The sequence below is a fragment of the Leptosomus discolor genome, chromosome 3 (genome assembly GCF_034619465.1).
Source record: "Leptosomus discolor isolate bLepDis1 chromosome 3, bLepDis1.hap2, whole genome shotgun sequence".
NCBI lineage: Eukaryota > Metazoa > Chordata > Aves > Leptosomiformes > Leptosomidae > Leptosomus > Leptosomus discolor.
Window position 1 is genome coordinate 8,904,603 of NC_141393.1, and position 21,146 is coordinate 8,925,748.

The 21,146-nt window shown below is 42.5% G+C and overlaps 1 protein-coding gene across 3 annotated transcripts in view; it reads left to right on the forward strand.

Annotated features, from left to right (window-relative positions):
• BRF1 (BRF1 general transcription factor IIIB subunit) overlaps positions 1–21,146 on the forward strand; it is a 171,026-nt gene that overhangs the window by 100,573 nt on the left and 49,307 nt on the right. For all 3 annotated transcript variants that reach the window (XM_086463613.1, XM_086463611.1, XM_086463614.1), the window contains 3 exons: positions 1,057–1,096; positions 1,185–1,277; positions 2,037–2,312. In XM_086463613.1, coding sequence (XP_086319739.1) covers positions 1,057–1,096; positions 1,185–1,277; positions 2,037–2,312 — 409 coding nt within the window. The remainder of the gene's footprint in view (positions 1–1,056; positions 1,097–1,184; positions 1,278–2,036; positions 2,313–21,146) is intronic.

The following is a 21,146-nucleotide window of genomic DNA, read 5'->3' on the forward strand; positions in this document are numbered from 1 at the left end:
GCTGTATTGTAGATGAGGGCTCAGCACAGTCTGCCCAGATGCTTCCCCATTTGCCAGCTGATGCGGTTACACTAAGCGCTATCTCCTTTATGCTTGCTTCCCTGCTGCATGTGTGTTCCACTTCTTGTGCTTTGGCCTTTTACCAAAGTATCAAATCTTTTTGTCCTTATAAAACTGGAGGTTGTTATGCGACAAGTTAAACTGAGCTTGTGGCATGGAGGTCTTGGGTAGCTGTCCTTCTGTCTGCACTTCTCTTTTATATGCTGTATGCACTCTTACACCCTGGTTAGCAAGGATCGGGGTTGCAAAGGTGTAAGCTTTGTGATTGGATCAGGAACCGTGCGCTGTTTTTAAGGTGATACCCATGGTCAGGAGAAGTGCCATTACATATAACTATTTTTAAAACACATATGAAGACCTAATTACTTTAATGAGACTGCTGTTTTTTTTGTGTGGTACAACACCTGCTTCCTCAGAGATTAGTTCCCATGTGGCTTAATTTCTTTACAAAGCATGAACTAAAGCTGGCACCAGAGAAGGTTTTACTAACGTCATAGACAATTCATCCATTATTAATTTTTCAAGGTTTTTGTTTTTACTGTTCTAAATATGCGATAATTTAAAGGTGTGTAGGTGTGTTTATGAGTTCTCAAGAGTGTGCCAGGTGCTGTAGGTCAGTGCCTCAGTCTGCTGTCACCTGTGTGCTATGGCTGGCCTAGGCACTGCAGTTTCAGCGCTGTCCTTGCACTTGCTCACATCTACAGACACAGTCATAGAGTCTGACTGCTGAAGAATGGGACCTTTTATTTGCAGCTTGCCAGAGTGAAGGTTCCTTTTGTAGTATAGAGATGGGTGAGATAACATTTGAAATTGGTCAGTATTTTGTAACTTTGTCTTACCTGTCTGACACTACAAAGTAATTTGAGTTGGGATTCGAAACCTGCTTAATGCTTTTAAAATACCCTGTGATTCTGTGCCTCTATATACAGTTCACAAACAGTACAAAGTTGGGTTCTTTTAATAATTTAATCTTTATTTGGTTTATTTTCATTTCAGCTTGAGAAGGCGTTATCAAAAAAGCTGGAAGATTTTGAAGGTACGCGTTGGGTTTAGTGTAACATACCACTCATTTGTTCAAGATTATGTCAACGATTGATGAGTTTTATTTTATTTTATCACCACAGGTGAAATATCAAGCTATCAAGATGAAATAGAGATTGAATTAGAAAACAGTAGACCAAAAGCAAAAGGCGTATTTGCAAATTTCACTAAAGATGGTAAGTCTGTAAAGTCTTGTGACCACTTGAGTAATAACGGGTTCAGGTCCTGCAGGCAGTCTTAAGTGTATGAACTTTGTGATAAATGTGATCATATTAATGATTGGACTCAATGATCTTAGAGGTCCTTTCCAGCCTAAATGGTTCTATGATTCTATATATATGCTTCCATAGTACAAGATCTCTATTGCATTGGGGTTCTGTCTGCTGATTAGTTGGTTCATATATCAGTCTCCAGAACTTCATTGTTCATTACAATGACAGTTCATTAATGATTTCAGTTGGTTTTCTTTCCTGGTGCAGTATAAGCTTGGCACTGGCACCTGAGAATGTTCCTATCCGTCACTGAAAGTGCGGTGGACCAGTATCTAGACCCTTCTGTCACTGAATCCCCTGGTTGACTAAGTGATATGGAAAGACCCTGTGCGGGTTTAACTGGCTATTTTTCATTTGTAATTAGACCAGTAAGTAGTTGGCGTCTCTCACAAAGGCCTTTTAACCTGCTATAATTTGATAACACAGTATTTCTATTTTAAATTATGACTATATTTGCAAAAATACATTTTAATAGCCAAGGTAATGAATTTGAAGAGCATCTGGAAACTCCATGTATTCATATATTGTACTAAAATATTATGTATTTCTTCTACAGATTTTCTCTAAAGATTTTTATCGTTTAAGTGAGCGCCTCTCTATTTATTTAGTTTCTGTAACAGATGGTATGCAATGATCTGTTGCGTTTTTTTTTTCCCCTTACAGATTCTATAGAAGATAATACCTCGAGTGTACTTGGAGAGGAGGAGGCAGAAGATGAGGAACTGGAAGCAGCTGCTAATCACTTAAACAAGGACTTCTATAATGAACTTCATGAGAAGGATAGAGTAAAAGAAAAAGATGGGGAATGCGAAAATGGAAATGAAGCTCTTGTAAGACCACCCGCACTGGAATCCTTGCTTGGCCCGCTCCCCACTGCAGCTAGTCTTGGCATAACAGAGTCCATAAAAGAGTGCATATCCACTAAGGACCGAGAGCCTGGTGAGTAGGAGATCCGTTCAGCTCCGAGTGGAAACGGGACACATGCAGCCCCGTGTGGGTTTATTGTGCAGTTTCCATGTATCTTGATAGTTACTGTGATAGCAATTCCATGAATCCCTCTAACATTGAGGTACAGGAGCTGTCAGGCTGGACGGGAACAGTGGTCTCGGTTGTTGATGTTGGTCATTGGCACCTGATGCTCAGGAAGCTGCAGGGAAATATGGAGTGCCTAATTATTTTCTGACGCCTGAGAATGTGTATTTCTTAGTTGAGTAGATTTGCAGTCATATGATAGCTGATGGGCATATTTCAAGCCATGCAGTCTCAATTAGGAAATTGGAGAAAGCAGATTCCTGTAAATATGACTGGGAATTAAAACCCAAGAATGAGAATTTTAGATCAAGGCAGACTTTCTCAGGAGACATTTTACTGGAGTCAAACATGATGCAGTCTGTCTCTCTGATTGAGAATCTTTGCAAATGGCAAATATTTAATACATTTGTAAGAGGAAATAACTGGCTGTATTTTTTTTTTCTTTGATACAGACTTTGGTGTATGTTGTGGTGGTTTTACTTCATTTTTCTTAAAACCCCCAGATCTGTCTGCATCATATAGCTCTGTAGTACAGTGGATGCAGGACTGATCAACTAAGGAAGCCAGTTTTGCCAGAGCCATTAAAGCAGACAATACTGCAAACAGCCAGTCATCCAGGCAGATTTGTTTGCTTCTTCTTATGTGTGCTTGAGCTTTATGGAGATGGCATTTTTTTAAAATTCCTTCTGCATCTTAATGACTCCAATAACGGAACATATCTAAAGGGCATTTTATTCTTTTCTTCATTGCAGTTAATTTTTCCATCATAAGACACACCTGTCTGAATCTGTTTAGTCAGCTTACTTGGGGGGTTGATGCAGCAGAACATTTTGTTATCCAAACTCTTCTGATGCTAATTTTTGTTCAACAGCACCTACTTATAATAAGATACTCCCTGCCTCAATAGATGAACTGAATGCGTTCAGATTCCTATTATGTTAGTGTTCACATTCCAGAAATGTAGCAGGATAATTGCACGCTTATATTTTTTACGAACAAAATCATATAGAAACGGTCGAGTGGTTTTGGTTTTGTTTTAATTACGATTAAGAAAATGGATGGCTCATGGCTTGTCTTTCCCCTGGAAATCAGCGGTTCATGTTGAAGAGAGGTCAGTAATGGCTAGAAGCTGTTGTTGTCTGGCTAGCCAATGACCTGTAAAAATGAGTTCCCAGTGATGGACGTTACTCAGCTGGCATTGCTATTGACCATTTTAATGGACGAGCTGAGGGCTGAGTTTAAAGATGAAGCTAAGGTTGTATAGCCAGAGATGTTCCTCTGAGTCGGGCTTCAGGCAGGTGGGCAGGAGAGTGCATGGCTGCTCATGCTATGGCTTGTCTGCATTTGCTGTTTGTTTTCTTTCGAAAGTGGAGGATGTGCCAAATGAACTGAATTTCAAAACCGAATAGGTTTCAGTATGTTCATTCTCTTTTAATGCATCTGAGAAATCACTGTGGGTGTTTGAACAAGTACCTATTTTCTTAACTTGTTGTGAAGCTCGTATGCCAAATTACTGGTTTGGTTTTATTTTGATTGTAGATCCTGCCCCCAAACTTCTTTTTTTTTTTTCCCCAGTGACTCTGCTCAATTATTTTAATAATTTTAAAGTTTCAAGTTAAGTTGTATTCACTTTGGTTGTGTCTGTACTGCGGGGTAGTTGTGCTGGGGTGCAGTTCCCAGTCTAAGCCCTTGCCATGTGGTGCCTGCATGGTGTGGGTGCATCGTGGTGTGCATGTGCATCATCCCCCTGAGCACCTGGTTTCCTTCGGGAAGTCATCTGCATTCAGGAGCAGTAACAGATCCTTGATGTATTTTGGATGATTGGGAACCAGGTCTAGCAGACAGGCTGGGAAGTACACCTGGCTTGCAGTTGGCATGTTATTATGCAGAATAAAGAAACCTTCTTGTTAAGATGCATCCCGTTGGTCACCTGTGCATCTTAGCTCTGAACCCTGATGAAAACCAGTGGAGATGTTTCTATCACCTCAGGCAATGATGTCTTGAGTTCTGCCTCCTAGCTCTGGGAAATTTGGGAAAGGTTTGTACCTGGAGGTGGTGTCTTCTTCCATCAGGCCAGCTGGTATAGTTGTAAAAATTAGACAATTTTCAGGTTTCTGGGCCCTTCTTCAAGTCTGGAAAAGAAATGGCAATTTTCAAAACTAAATATAGGATTAGAGCAGTTGCTCAGAGTTTAATTTGGGATGCCACAATTATAGATCGTCTTGAAACAAAAGCAGTTGGTACCTGTGGAGGGAGAAGGAAAAGTTCATAAAATTTCCTACATTTATTTATCCTGTGTATTTAAATTGATTTAGATGAGTTTATATTGTGAATCTCAGCTGGCCATAGGTTTGCTATGGTATTTCATGTTCCGACGGCTAAGTCCATTGGAGAAGCGTGGAGTCATTGTAACGTTGCACCCTTAAGGTGATGTTTTGCTCCTTTCCTGCAACTGTGTAAGTCATAAACTGGGAACCTTTCCCTTCCCTCAGCCCTCTCCAACCCTTAGTCATCTTCCACTGTGTGGACCATCTGGGTCAGGTTGGGCTGGAGACCTTCATCGGGGTGGTTTGCTATCTCCTGCTGGGCTCCACGTGTTGGATGGGTGTATTACATCCTGTCAGTGCAGCAGTTGGAAACAGGATGCCTGGTGCTACGTGGTGAGGATTCCTAGCAAACCCTGGTGGTTGGGCAGGTGGCTATTAAATAGGAGCTCAGCAAGCAGGTGCAGTATGTGCAATGCTGGGCCCCCTTAAATGCAGGGTATCTCCTCTCCTCTCTGTAACGATCTCTCTTCCCCAAAAAACCCTCTGCTGTAGGTACCTTCTACGAAGTCTTTTCATTTGGCTTTTGCATGTGGTAATTCAGTTTATAATTGCCTACATCAGCTGCTTTGGGAAGTCTTCCACCTTTGTGCTGCTGTGGCTGCAGCAACAGCAGAAGGTTTCTCACAAACTGCTTATGCAGATAAGACTTAGGTGCAGAGCCCAAGTATTAAGAGAAATTTAGTGTATTTTTGCTCCACTTACAATTGGTATTTGAGCAGTGTGAGCTTGTCTATACGAATGTTTTATGGAAAGCATAGTATTGTAGCAAATTTGCATTACAAAGAGAGCACATAAGGTACAGGGTTAATGAGTCTGAGGCAGTAAAGTGCTTGGAATAAACACCACATTTGACTGGTTTTTTCCTACGAAGTGTATTAATTTGCAGAGGCATTTAAGCTGAAATCTGTTTGAGTCTTTGCAAACTGCTTCTTTCTTATTCTTCATGATAAAGGTGCTTTATAGTGAGATCTCGGTTTCAGAGGTGGAGATCAGGCACATCAATCTGGCCATTTTCCTGGCCGTGCAGCGTCCCAGCATCCTTTCCATGCTCTACATGCTCTTTCTGATTCTGCAGTTCCTCAGAACAGAGCACCTTTTTCTTTAGGAGATGGCCACAGTCAAATATCATGGACTTCGTTCTCAAGAAATAACATTCTTTGGTGTAAAATTTCCCTTTCCAATTTATTTTTATATCACTTTTATAGCACTTCAAATAATTTGTCATCTTTCTTGATGTTTCTGTCCTTCTGATGTTTGCTGGCTGTCACCCTGTCCTTCCCATGTCATGCTGCTAGGCTGTACACTGCCAGTTCATCTCTTCTTGCTACATAAAGCAAAAGTTGTAAACTTAATTCTTGGCAGGGCTAAGAGTGAGGAAGGTCTGATAAAACCAGAGATAAAGGTAACATACAGGGTGTAAGTTACCGGCTGACTTTATATATAACTTGCCCTTCATAATCTAGGTAGTGTTTGAGACCTGATTTAGTTTTTGTTTTCAATCAAAATTCGCATGCAGTCATTTAAGAAAGTAGTTTCAAGTAATGTATGTGAAGTGGGTGGTAACACGCTCCTGCACGTCCGCATGAAAGTAAGCAGCTTTTGGAGTGAGAAATCACCGTGCATGTACCATCTTGCACTTGGTTAGGCACCCGGCTAACTGCGTTCACTGCTAATTTCAGAAAGAATACCTGAGAAAGGTTTTGTGCTTGTTCATGATAAATAGTTTGCTCATTTATTGCTCCTTGTATTTGTGCCTCCATTACTGCTGCTGGCATGGGCTGAGGTTGATAAAGACCCCATGCAGACAGTGTTCATTGATCGAATAGTTGATGTCCCTGTGTACCAGCGCTTTTCCACTTCTTACTCAAGTAGGATGTGAAAAGTGACTAAAGATGAAGCTAAATGAGACAGGGATGGGCTCATCCTCCAAGTTCTTTCTCTTTTCCTCTGGATTTCATCCCCTGCAGCTGCCAGCTCCCACTTCATACTTTGTCCTGGCCTTGGGGCTTCCCTGGTCTGTCCGTGAGCAGACTCAGCTCCCTCGCCCAGCGAGAAAAAATGCATGCATGTGCTCCCTTTTAATTTTTGGCAGCAGCAGATGACCAGTGCTGGCAGCACTGCGGACAGAGAAGTTTGCAGTGACATTTCTAGTAGGGTCTGAGCTGCTGTGGAAGGATGCCTAAGGGCCTACAGGCTGAAAATGGTTGGAGAGTGGCTGTTGGCGGCTACTTGTGCCACGGAGAGTTGTTTGCCCCATCCAGGATCCCAGCTCAGATTGCGGCATGGCAGGGACAGGCTCACTGCTCTCACCATTGCTTTTCCATCAATGGATGGGTGTTGACCCCCTCTGTGTGCTGGTTTCTTCTTCTAGCATCCTCTCCTTTCTTCATCACATGTTGTCTGAGTACATTGGTGCCAGCTGTTTGAAAATATATAAATGTATATGTGCATATAAAAGTATACAAAAAATATAATCAGTAATTAGAGAGAACTTTATGAAGCCCTATTGAATCATAATTACTGCATACATGAGAAATAAAGCTGCTCAGATTAGCGCTAATTGTGTTATGTATGCAAAGTACACTTGGTCATCAGTGCAAGCGTGCATGTCCTCATCCTGATCTCTATTCTGGCTCTGGCTTCAATGCTGCAGTTGCTTTGGTGGTTTTAAGCCCCACCACCTGTGGAAATGAGCAGTGTGCGTGACTTGCTTGATGCCACCTTCCCTGTGTGATGCCTTCTGAGCACTTTGAGGGTTTGATCTTTGTCTCCGTGTGCTGTTTGCTCCTTGGGAAATATTTTCTGTGGCAGGACTAGCTCTTTCCCAATTTTGGGATCTAAGCAATAAAAACCTTGGTTCAAGCTAATCTTTCTAATCTAGCCTCTCTCTCTATGCCTATGTTTGGCAGTTTTGATAGACTGTATCCCTGATTGAGCCTTCATTATGCTGTTAATGAGATGTGAAGAGCTTGCTGCAGCCAGCATGGTAATAGGAGACCACCAGCTGCTTTGAATGCAGTTTTTTGATATGTGAAGTCTTGGGTATGAATTACAGATGACATGATTTTCTTACTTGACTATGTCACTCACACATGAGTATTGCGTGTGCATGTGTTACTCCAAAATCTGTGTACATGTTTTTTCATGCGGGATCTTTGCATTTCATTAAAGGATAGGAATGCTATAAATTCATTCCATATTCATGCCGTGAGTAACTAGGAAGGTTAAGGGATGAAAACTAATCATGTAGTTTGGCTGAAAGATTTCCAAACAAATCTAGAGCGGAGTTTTGGAGAGAAACCTGCAGTTTGTTAGAGCCATCAGGGAGATAAATTTGAGTGAAAGCATAAGCTGAATCATGTGAGTACATTTTTAGAACATTTGTGGATGTTTTAGGAATTTTCCAAAGGATTGCATTATCAATACAGACGCTTGTTATAGGAAAATGTGTGTCGTTTTTGTCAGAAGTCCTGGTCAAAAAAGAATTTGACCCCAGAGTAATGGGTGCTGTGGATGGGAGAAGGTACAGGGTTTGGGTTCCTGAGCCAAACGGAGCTGACTCATCTCTTAAACCTTACTTGGCCCCATCCCATGTGAATGAATGCCTTTTGCCCCTGGCTGTCCTGTTATCCTGTCTGTTTCAGGGGAGGAAGTCTCTTAATGCCCTTCTCTCCCCTTCTCCTTCTTTTTTCCTCCTTCTCCCTCCTCTCCTCCTTTCTCTCCTTCTCCTTCTTTCTTACCTTTTGTTTCATAAAATGTTTTAAAATCTTGAAAGGTTTTCCCAGCGTGGATTTTTTTTGGTCTGACTCTTGCCTCATCCTGACTGTGGAGTGGGAAGTGGGCAATGTGTCTTTTCTGTCTTGAATTCTCCCAGTGAAAGCATGATGAAAAATCAGTTTTATTTCCAATCTGAGTTGCGTAAAAGCCTCACATTGCCCTTTGATGAGGAGGCAACCTGCTGCTTAAGGCCTCATCCTCCCTTGCTTCAGGAAAAAAAGGCAAAAAAGCTGCTTTCTCCTCTCTCGCTGCCTCAGCCAGCTGCTGGCCACAGGCTCGTAGGAGAAGGAGGTGGCCACAGGGCTGTCTCTCTGGTTTGGAGACACGCATCTGAGAGAAGAGGGTGAACGTGCCAAACAGGGGCTCTGGTGCGTCATTCTGCGTGTTGGTATTTGATGTGTGCGTGCTGTGCATCAATTCTACTTTTTAATGGAGCAAGGAGAAGCAATCAGCTCGAGCAGCTTTTTAGGCCTTGTTTTCCCTTGCGTTGAAGGGAAGTCCAGCTCTGCTGTCATCTGCCCAACCTAGACTTAGGCTTAAGGAGGTGGAATTATCCAGGAGCACAGAGGCGAGCAAGCAGGGAGATGAGGAGGCTTTAGAAAGGGTCCTTTTCCCATGCCTAAATAGCAGAATTACAAAAACAGTTGTGCGCCACATATTAAGGGAGGGTTGTGTTTTGTGGTTGACTTAGATGCCTCAGCATTTGTAGGCGCCAATATAAGGTTTTCCTTCTGTTGGGACTTTTTTTCAAGGTTTTCTCCTGTCTGTACTCCCTAACATCTGAAAAGATACTGGTTCTCAGTGTGGGAGATACTTTCAGGGGCATTTATAATTGCTCCTGTCTTTCCCGGGGCTGATTCTCAGGGAACCTGTAGAAACATAATCATCTCAGGGATCACAGCCCTGCTCCTAAATCTTTGTTGAAATAGGCTGCAGATTAAAACAAGATGGGGGGAGGTGATGTTGGGGGATGATGATGCAGACACCTACAGGCACACAGGAAACATAGCAAAAAAACTTGAATAACTCCGTGCTAGTATGAGAATTATATATTTCCTTTTCTACACCTGCCAGAATTTGAGCCCATTATTGCTCACAGTTATTTGGTTAGGCAGCCAGTTTGCAGAAGAAACAGACATTCCTGCCCTGCCTTTCTGCCAAAAAAGGAAGAAAAGTCTTTTACCAAAAAACTCACTGAAAACTGAAATTGTTCATTAGAGAGTTGCGGAAAGTTAAATGCGTGGAGGCTGTGGAGAGGACATTACTTTTACAGGGAAAGCTACCCGCTCAGGAGGATGTTATTTGAGCAATTCATCACGGTATCTGAAATTGTCAGGAGTGAAGGCCTGGGTTCAGTTCAGGGAGTCTTCATGGTCTCAGTTGTTATTGAGAATAAAGACTTATTAACCTAGGTCAAGAGGCCACAAAACATGCCCGTGGAAGAAGGAAATACAGCGCAGAGAGATTTGCAAGGCTTAGCTACTTTGGGTTTAATATGATGGTTAATAAATCCATGTGCAGTGCTGCGGTGAGTCTTGACCACTTCACATTTGTCTTGCATCTTCTGAAAAAGCTAAAATAATCCTCCATTTTGTACGTTATTTTCTTGTGGTACAGGTTCAGCTGTTAAAGGCAATACCTGCAAACTGAAAATTCACTGAAGCAAACCCTTTAAATGGAGTGCCACTTCTGCAAGGTTTTAATATTTTTGTGTAGCAGTTTGTTGTTTTGCTTTTGTTTGGTTGCTTTGAATTTAGTTTGAAAAATTAATTCCTGTATCCTCTTAAGGATTAACTTCATAACACCCCTACACACTTCATCTGTTTTGTTTGTTGGTCTGAAATCTGTGGGACTGTCGTAATAGTCAAGATAAACATGTGTATGCATGGGTTGGACTGCGGCTTGTGTAGACGACCCTTGTAATTAGGGATTTCAGATATGGCGCTACAGACTGTTGATGAAAACAGTCATGAGTTTAGCCTTGTATAATTATAGTTTGACATTTTTGGTTTGCTAAATGCTTTCATAACTAAAATGGATGTATTATCCAATAGAGGAATAATATTAATGTTGACACTGTTGGCAATTAAAAACAATTTTGGAAACTGAATTTTACTATCCCTGATTGCTTTTGAAATAATTTGTTTTCCAATGTTACTTTAGGATTGGTTCATTTATTAGGTCTTTTTTCTTGTGTGACAATGAGATAATTGCTATTTATTTTTTACCCTGTAAGCAATTATAATCAAAGCAGCCAAATATAGCGTCTGCTTTGACCTGGAATCAGTGTGACCTGTCAACATGAGGCTACTGTAGTCTTCAGCTTTTCAATTTATTTTTTTTTCACATGCACTCACCAGAATGCATTCAGTTGGGCTGAAAAAATTGCGTTTAGAGTTTTGGGTGTTCGTTAATGACAGTGGTGCAAAGCTGTAGAAACTGGCAGATAATACCAGCTTTGTGTTGGTTATTAATAACAAAAATTGCTATTTTTTTATGTAGGTTTGTGTGGACTGTGGAGGGTGAAATGTCTAAAGTGGCTGGACAAGGAGATGCTGGCAGGCTGTGTGGGGAGGGGTAGTTGCAAATTAGGGGGAGAATTTCAAAGAGTTGACTCTAGGGTTTTTTTGCAGCCAAGTTTTGCTAAAAGGAAGCAGAAAATACTTTTACTTTTAAAGTCAGCAGTTTAAGGTAAGGCTCAGCTTTCATATTGAAACATATGTGTACACCTAAGACCGTAGAAGTTGTTTTCTGTCATGAAAAACCTTGTCATTTACAACTGTGTAGCAGAAATAAGCGAATGAATATGAAATGAGAGAGATTAAATAATGCTGTTAAATAGTACCTGGAAAGAAATTTGAAACAAGAAACGTCGCTCTTGAGATAGGTATAAACGCAGAAGCCAGAAGTAAACAGCTGCACAGTGGGTGGATCGATACCATTTTTCAGCAAATTCACTACCTAAATGCTGTGTTTAGTTACGGTGGGGAAGTCACCGTGTGCTCACAGATGGGAAGGAAGGAGAACAGTGGTCTGTGACCAAATCGTTAACACTTATATAGGAACAAGGTGAATGACTCATTTTGGAAGTTATGCTTAATGGTCCGTACTAATTTCCTGCTACAGGTGAAAAATGCAAATCCACATTACCATAGAAGTCATGTATTGAGATGCAGCAACATCCGTACCAACATGAAATTGTGTCACCGGTGGTGGTATTGTATTCTGTCAATGTTTTTCATTAAATGAAACATACTTCAGTGAGAAGTTACTTTTCCATAAAGTGTCTTTGCACTTCAAGCCGCAAGTTTTTGCACTTGGTGAGACTACTGCTTTCTGTGCTACCACTGTGTCTCATGGCTCTGTAGCTGCGGCAGAACGAACATGAAGCTCCTGTGCAAAGTTCTTCCCCAAGAGCAAAGATAAAATCCCTGGTTTATACTGCACTATTTGAATTTGGCCTCCAGTTTTAACGTGGAGCAGCTGTGTCGTGATGTGATGTTGTGGGTGCTGTTGGTTGAGGTTAAGAAGTGTCCTGCCTTACGGGCTCATCCCCCTCCTGTCTGCTGGCGTTAGTGCCCGTGTAACTGCCTCCCTCACCCAGGTCTGTCAAAAAAGGCTTATGCAGCCGTTTTTAACAACAGGGTCATTTGGACAGACACGTGTTAGGGAGCGACGCCCTGACGGGTACGGCAGCAGGCGGGAGGGAGGTGGTACCCGCCGCAGAGGGATGGGGCACCGGGCTGAGCTGCTGGGGGCAGAAACCGGCTCCGCCAGTTCAGCTGGGGTTGGAGGAGCACTTCAGATGATGTCTTTGCGGTGGCAAAGGACATGTATTTTGGAAGCTGAGAGCGGCATTCGTGCCTGCATTGAGGTATCAATGCTGGAGAGGTTTTACAATCCGCAGTGGATGGGAACCGGCAATTTCAGATACGCTGTTGCCCAGGTTCATTTTATATGCAGGGTCTTTGTATTGGGAGTAGGGTTCATGCTTGAAGTTCAGCTCCAGAAATGGAACACTTGGAAATCTGTGAGCAATGAAGAAGTTTGGTTTAACAAGGTGGGGAGGGAATTAAAAATGTACGCTGAATTCTCTCCTGGAAAAGCCTTCTTTTAAATTTAAAGTTTATTGCTTTATCTCGACTTTCAGAAAGCTTGTGTGAAACTTTCTTGCCTTTGAAAGCTTGATAAAAAATCTTGAAATACTTTGACTGAAACAGAAAATGTAATAGTGAGGCATTTTGAACATGGAACGATGTTTGTGGGCAAGTGATTTAAACAGGTACTAACACGAAACAGTGTTGTACTTGAAAGGATACAATCAGTGTACCCACACAAACTGGGTAGAATATCACTGGGAGCAATAACATCTAGGAATTCTTCATACTGCTTTCAGTGCAAACAATTTTTATGGTATGGCTGGTGAAGCAATTGAAATGCAGAGAGCTGGCACATCACTAGATTGATAATTCCTCCTGCTACTTACAGCTTATTCTCGGTACAGATGTCCCCAATTCTTTCTTTCTATCACAAAGTTTCTTGTCTGCTTCAATTTCATGCCTGTCTCAAACGTAGCATTTTTTTAAATTGTCCCTCCAATTTTTTTTTCCTCTTTAAAAGTTTATATCAGATGAAATCTACCTGCTGTTTTTTACCCTAAGGTTTACACTTAAAGTTTTAACAAGCTTGTTTTTAAGAACAGTCTTCCTTAAGAGAGCACTTGGCTGATCCATCAATAATTATGTAGTAATAAAGCAACTGTGTAAAAATGGCACCTATGTGCTGAACAGATTGGTTTGCAGAGCCACTGACAAAGATGAATGTTTATTACATTTTACTACTTTTGGTTCTGCAGATGCAATACAGCTATTTTCTTTTTGGCATAAGCATCACAAAAAGTAATTTCCAATTGTGGAATGTTTATGATAATAAGGATGTATAACTAGGGAGAGCCCAGACTGACTTTCAAATACCAGCATGGGTTTGCGATGCTGGTAATTTTTAAAAAAATAAACAAATAACTTTTTTATTTCTTTACTTAACAAATTTTTAACACACAGGCAACCCCACAGTGTCATGTGGTTACTCTTCTGAATTAATTGCTATTATATTAATTGCTGATTCCCCAAAATTTGGCGAGCTTCCTTATTCTCCTTGCTGCATCCAAAGATTTCTATTTTTAAATTTACTACAATATGGAGGAAAATGTAGTGTCTAAAAATAACATGAAAGCCTGAAATTCTTGTTCTTGTTCCCTTTCGTTGTTTTTTTTTAAGTGCCAGTACAATTAAGATTAAGGCTGTGATTTAGATCACTCTGTGTTGTTCAAATGTGTCCTCTTCTTTTGGGCAAAATGTGGAATAACGTGGTCTGTAAGCCTTTACGGCTGGTAGGTGTGCAGTCATTTTAGTCAGTCAAGCTGGCTGATTGCAGGGTCACTGCAGTGATGAAGTCATCTCTTGGTAGCAGCTGAGAAACACCTTGAGTATTACACTTTTGTTTAAAGAGATGTTGGGATCCCAGCCTCCGGCATGGCCTCCTGGTACTCCTTCGTTGGATTTCCCCAGGGGGATGCTGATGGGTACGGATGCCTTGGCACAGCCGCGCTGGCTGCCTGTCAGTGGTGTCCTAGCTATAAGGTGCTTTCATCAACTTGCCAGCCTCTTCTGGGCAAAGACCAAAAGTCACAGGTTCTCTGCCGTTGCTGCCAGAAGTAGTGACTTGGCCTTATCTTGGGTCTGTTACAGCCAGTTTGGAGTGAGGGGTGCCGTTGGTCCTGCTCCCAAAAGGCCCTCAGTTGGCTCCAGCTTCATCCCCTTGATCCCTGGGGGCGATGGCAAAGTTGAGGTCCATGTGCCTGGTTCGTCTCGGCAGGGGGTGAGGAGCTATTCCACAGACCAGTTTGCTGCCACAGCCCTCAAGTCTTTGTGGCAACTTCTAGCTACGTCAGCAAACGCTTTCAACCCGGATCATTCATTTCAGCTGACAGTCGTTGACAGTGAGGTTCCTTTGCTTGGCTTTATTTTCGCATTTCAAGATTTTTATGTTCATTTTGATGGTGTGAAGGGAATCACATGGGAGTGTTTTGTCTGGACTTTAGTATTCACTGCTTTGTCTTGCTAGTAAAATTCAAAGTCTTACTGTTTCAGGAGACAGGGCTTTTGTCTGTGCACCTTGCTAGCTCTTTCCTCATCGGTCCCTTCTGTCAGCCCATTATCCCAGGCTTATTTCGCTGCACATTTAATGATGCTTAAGTCTGCTGTGGAGAGAGTTTACCTAGTTAAAACTAACACAAAGAACAATCCTTCCTGGTCTTATCTAAAGAAGTAAAAGAAATAAAATATAAATAAACATCTGTTCCATAGGAAAGGACAGTAGGTCTGAATCTGAAATGATGATCTGGTGGGTTGAGTTTCATTTTGTAATGAAATAGCAAAAAATTATCCAGAGCTTATTTTCAGAAGATAACTTTGGTTTAGTTAATTCAAAATCAAATTTCCTGATTTTAGAGAAATCAATATTGCGTGTAGTGCTGTACGTGTTTAAATGAATCGGTACATGAAATGCACATTCCTCTCTCCAAATAGGCTGTGGTCATGTAGTCATGTTTCTGAGAATTGGTGCCATAATACAGTGTGTTATGGTGAACTTAGATTAAGCCTCATGGGAAAGCATCATTACTCAGTTAATTAAAGAAGAACAACTTTGGTACTGTGCCATATGCTGTAAAATAAAATGGGTGCATGGCAGAAAGAGCCATGAATCCTGTTAGTGTATGTGAGACTGAGCCATGATTTGTGACTTTCTTCTTGCCTCTGCAATACCGTGTTAAGCAGAGGCCTGATATATTTAAATAAAGAATCAATTACGCGTGGATGTGGGACCTTATCTTTTCCAGTGCTGTCTTTGAAATGTGTTACCAGTCTTTGAAATGTGTTACCAGACTACCTGGTTTTCGAGCCTCGCTAAAATCTTTCCAAAGTCTTCACTTCACTCTGCATCTGTTCAACATTTAAACAGGGTCCTTTGTGTGCCTGTAACCTGGAGAAGACTGGCAGACTTGTGAGAAACTGTAAAGTCAGCAAGATGTAACCTAGCTAAAATGACATTAAATATAGTCCTGTTACTATATAAACTTTATATACAAGTCAGATGTTGAGATTAATCAGAATGACAGGTTGTACAAGCATATGGCTGGCCTTTCTGATAGCCATTAGCTTGAAAGGCCAGCTTTGAAACCGGCTTCATTATTTATAGGTGAATCATGCTGCTGGGCTTTGTCGGGAAAAGGTTATTTCTCCAGCTCCACCGAAACCTCCTGTGCACGGAAGTACCTTTTTCCACTGTTCCTGGAGAATAAGACAAATTATTCTCCAGGAAGTTCTCCACAACTTTCTTCTTTTGGAAAGTTGTGGTGTCGGAGGGCATTCCAGTGCTGTAATGATGGATCTCAAGCATATGGAGTACACATGCTAATTATGCTGTGCTTACAGTTCAGTCTATCCAAATGCCAAGGCATTGGGGCCTCAGAGCTGCTGCAGGCAAAATGTTAAATCCTTCACTACTGTCTACTGCGCATCGGGAAAAAGGTTCGCTGCAGTCCCTAAAACATCTGGGGAGAGGAGGGGGAACAAATGCATGCCCTCTCGAGGTGTTTGCTGCAGTACATGTGCTGTCTGCAGGAGGATTGTGCTATAGTTTGGCCAGATGACCAAGTAAGCTTGCCATGCTCTGCTGTCACCTGGAGCCACCCAAGCAATGCCTATACTTAGAACTGCAGAGATCCTTATATGCTTCATGTGGTTGCCTGAATGGACACAAAACTGCCTTTGTCCCTGGAGCAGCGCTCCTATGAGAGCTGATAGAACAAGGCAGAGAAGTACTTTACCACCTACCTGTTTCTCAGCCGTTAGGCGTGGTCAGAGACAAAAAGATAACACTTCATCTAATGTGAAATGGCGCAACCCTCGTGATTTTTGTTTAAAAGCATAGTCTGTGCTGGCTGCAACCATCTGTTGCATAATGGGCTAATGTTCTTAACATGGATCTCCACTTCTGTAGCTGCTACCTTTTAAGAATTCAAACCCATATCTCCTACTTCCGGGTTTGTAAACCCCAACTGGTGGTCCTGATCACTGAATCAGAGTCAGGATCTTACATGTGTGATCTCTCTCTGCTCCATGTTTACATGTAGTCCTGGTAGCATGAAACACTGCCCAGTAGCTGCTCTGAATCCAGCCCCCATCCACCACAGAGGCTTTCTCCTTTGGGCCAGATTCCCACCTAACTACTTTGTTTACAAATCTTTTGCTTTTTGCAGGGGAGTTTCTGCTCTTGCCTGTTATTCTGCTATGGTAATAGTAAATAATAATAATAATAATAATAATAAACCTTTACCTTCTCTTTCCTCTCCCCATCTCTGTAATTCCCTGCTTGCTATTTCTCATTAGCAATGAAGGAAGGAAGAAGCTGGGTAACAAAATGAGAACTTTCTCACCTGATAATTTTCTTTTGGTTAACAGCTTCTCACCATTCAGCCTTCCCGGACAGCGCAGTAAATGGCCAGGATACAAATTGATCTTTTTTTCCTCAGGTATATAATTTCATACACTGTATTGTAGTGTTGTCTTAATGCTAATAATTGCCTGCTGAAGCATTTCTGTAGGCCAGGTGGCTTCTGGTGCCTGGTGCTGAGCTTGTCACCAGATCTAGCATAGACCAGCTCTGAACCTCAAAGGAGGGGGCAGAAGTTAGCTCACCTTTGCTGGGAGATGGTGAGGGTGATTAGAATAAAATTTAAAGGGGAAAGTTCAACTCACTCCTTTTTTCTCACTCATGTGGGTGAGTTATTTTGCTAGGCTGTTTTTAACCTGGAGTAACTCTTTGGTCCAGACCACAGTGCTGGGAGCACGAGGAAGACTGCTTCTTTAATGGGAGAGCTGGCATAGGCTCCACACAATGCGGATGTGAGTCTGTGGCCTTTGGATGCTCAGCGCTGGCTGTGTGGCTGTCCGGGAGGTGGGAGTGCAAGGGTAAGTGTGGTAACTCTGACATGGCAAGAGATGTGTCGGAGTTAGGCTGGGCTCTGGTTTGCGCCTCCTCGTGACAGTTCAACCATTTGTACTTCTGCTAAAGGAAAATTGCTCTAATTTTGGGGCCATCATCTGAGCCAACTTTGACTTTTCGGTGATGTCCTAGGAAAATAAGTTAGCTTTGCTTTTGACTTTTGATCAGTCAAATTAGCCTTAAAATGTTGTATTGCAAGTCTCCTCAAATTTTTCCTATGTCTTTGTAGCTTTAAAACTGTGTGTGTATATGGCTGTATACATTTAAAAAATTTTCCTGGTGGGATAGGAATTGATTCATGATTTAAAAAAATATAGATAAAAATACTCCAAGCAAGATTCCAGGATTTGCTTTTAAGTTCTCAGTAGTCCAGAGCTCACTGTCTCATTTTATTTGGTGCGGGGAGAGCGGCGTGTTACAGGAGTAGATTTACTTCTCAATAAAACATATGTCCTTCTGCTGGAGTGGCTGAACGCTGGCCAGGCAAGGATCCTGGGCTTGCAGGAACAGACAGCAGAGCATTTAGCACCCACAGCAAGACCCGGCTGCTTAACCGGCGAGCTGCAGTTGCAGAAATGATGTTTCAGCACTTAAGCATTAAACCAGCTGTTCCCTTTACGGCTGGCTCTGGTGTAAAGCGCTGTCGCTGTTTTACAAAGTGGTCTGGCATCATGGAAAAAAGGAGCTGGAGATTGATCTGAGCCCGGCTGCCTTTGCTGTCGGCTGTCCAGGGCATTGTGCAGCCCTCACCCTCTGCAAGAGATATGGTAGCGCTTCACACTTGTGGGGTTTGGAGAGGGGAACTGGTTGAGATGCTGGTTGGTTCTTCTCCCTGGCCTCTCCCTTCATATAAGCTATTACTGTTGGATAACCCTGCAGAGAGTTAAAAAAAAGTGCAGAAAATACAGACCAGAAGGCACCAAAAAGAAAGAAGGGTGGGGGAGGGGAAAGGAGAGCAAAGATGCCAAGAGCAGTGTAAAAGGCAAAGGAGGATAATACAGCTGGGAATTGGCAATCAGATGGAAAAGAGCAGTTAAGTAGGGGAAACCTGTCTTTATAGTCTCCATTTAAAAAACTTTAAATTTCCTAACTACTCAGGCAGGAGGGGATGAGCGTGTGGACGAGTGCTGAGATGTGTGTTGCACCTTCGACAGGAAGGCTGTGATCGGTCTTGGTGTTGCTAGATGCAGAAATGATGAGTTGGAGACTCGTGTGTGTATATGGGAGCTCAATACCATTTCTGGGCTTTGGAGCTGAAAAATGTCATTTCTGGTAGCTAATTAGTGTGTTTCCAGATGAGTGTTTGTCAAGTTGGTCATTGATGGTTATTGGTTTCAACAGCAAAGAATAGATTTTGCCATCTTGTAGAGAGCAGCCGTCCTCTGAGCAGTTGGTTATGGCAGCAGGGTTGTGAGCTTAAAAAAAGAACTGTGAGTTTGCATCAAGTAGGTTGCATAAAGGAAAGGCTCTTTTTCACTGTTTTCAAAAGGTGTTGGGGGGACACGAACGTTATTCCAGAAGAGGAACATCTGCTGCTGGCTTTGAGGACAGTGTCAAGATGTTCTTCAGTTCAAAAGCTTAACTTTCAGCTGTATTTATTTTGGGAGGTTGAAAGGATTTTTCTTAAGGGCTTTTTTATATTGCTATGTAGTTCAATAAGCATGAGCTTACTTTTAAAGAAAAATCTTCAGAATGAGAATAGCATTGTTTCTTGCTGGTCTATTTTTGTACTACCTGCTTTAAGAAACATGTATATTGCAGGGGGGATTTCTGGAAAGAATGGAGAGATTAACTTTTTCTGATGAGTTAGTGTTTAAGTTAACAAGTTTCCATATCTGTTAGTTTCCATGTCTGTTAGACTAGTGGCATAACCTTTAACTGGATATAAAATGCATGGAAGTGGTTTGGTTAGATCATCTGTGCACTGTGAGGTGAAACAATAGCATTTGTTTCAGTGTGGATGTGCTGCCAGAAAAGCAGCAGGGTTGTTGTTGGGGTGTTTTTTTCCAAACTGAAATTTGATTTACAAAAAACATGTATCAATATCTAAGAAACGTTGTCAGAGATGACTGACTGTAGGAAAAGCTTTTATCATAATTCATTCCCATATATCATTACGCACACAAATTTGAAATTTCTTTCCTGCCATGGGATAATTGTTCTGCGACCGCCGTACGAAGGCAGCTAATGTGGGAAGGCCGTTGGATGTCAGTCAGCTGGTGCAGGACAGATGTTAGACCCAGAGCTTGAATCTCAGTGTGAGGAAACAGAGATGCAGGCACTTAATAATAAAGATGTTTTTGTACTTCTGTGCGGGGTTAAGGGAGAATCTGGTAGGAAAACCTCCTTCTGCTTACAGTAACGTGGACTAGCCTGATGCAGTGACTGCAAACCAGCCAGGGCTAGTCCCGGCTCTTTTTCCTCTTTGCTTTGTGAGGAGGTCCTATTTTCAGCAGACAGGAGTGAGGAAAGAGCAATGAGCTTGTACATCCCTGCTTTTGGACAAGCTTACCTTGCACAGCAGCTCTTTCACGCTTGCCATAGCAGGGTGTGTAGCAGCTATGTGAAACTTCTTTGTTTTTATTAGATCATGTCTTTTCCCTTTCTGCCGTTCCTTTGCACCCTTTTGGGCTTTGCCTCTACATTTCTTATTGTCCAGGTCTGAGGAGCCGGCCTGTGGGTGCTTTGCAGTGCCAGGGCTGTGTGTCCCGGTGCTGCTGGGCAGCCCGGCGCCAGCTGGAGATGCCTCCTGCCATCCCTTGTCGGCGGGAACGGACATTTCTGGGAAGAAGGGGCCTCACTCTGCGTGGTGGGGTGTGTTTGCTTTCTCTGAAGGAGCTAGCAGGCTGGAAACTTGGCTTCGTCTGGAGAGGACCCCTTAACCTTGCCTTGGCAGAAGGAAATAATAAAGTGACAGACTTCATTTATCTTTATACTGTATGCGTGGCCTGATGTGCTCTGTGTGCCGTCAGACCTAAATCCTGGTGTTGAATTGGCACTATGAAGGAGTAGGCTGTAATTTTCAGGGTGGCTTCAGGTACAATTAAAATAAAAAACATTTTCTCTTAAATACAAGTGTACACGTCATGCATTTAGTGACCTTATTTCATCAGTAAGTGCAATTAATTTTGCTCTGTCCTTACATTCTGGTTTTGTGGTGTACTTTTATTATGATGGCACAGGATGACATTGCCAAAGGTGACCGGGGGGAACCCAAGCCCTTGGCAGCCGCGGGGGTGCATGCTGTGGGATGGGGGCACAGCGAGGCCAGCTGGGATTGCACAAAGAGGTGCCTTATCCAGAGCAATGAGACTGGCAACAGCTTAAAACTGCCAAGATAACCTCCCAGCCTGCTCTGGAGGCTCCTAGCCCCATATTAATAAAACTCACCGCGTACCCTGCTTGTACGGCCCCGTGGACTCCGCGCACACCCAGACGCGCGGCGGGTTCGTTTGCACACCCATCGATCTTTGTACGCCGTGCTTCATGCCGCGCTGCTGCTGCAGCATTTTCACATCCATTTCTCTTCCCTACCTGATCACTACGGCACTCAGTCTGCCCTGCGCCGCCG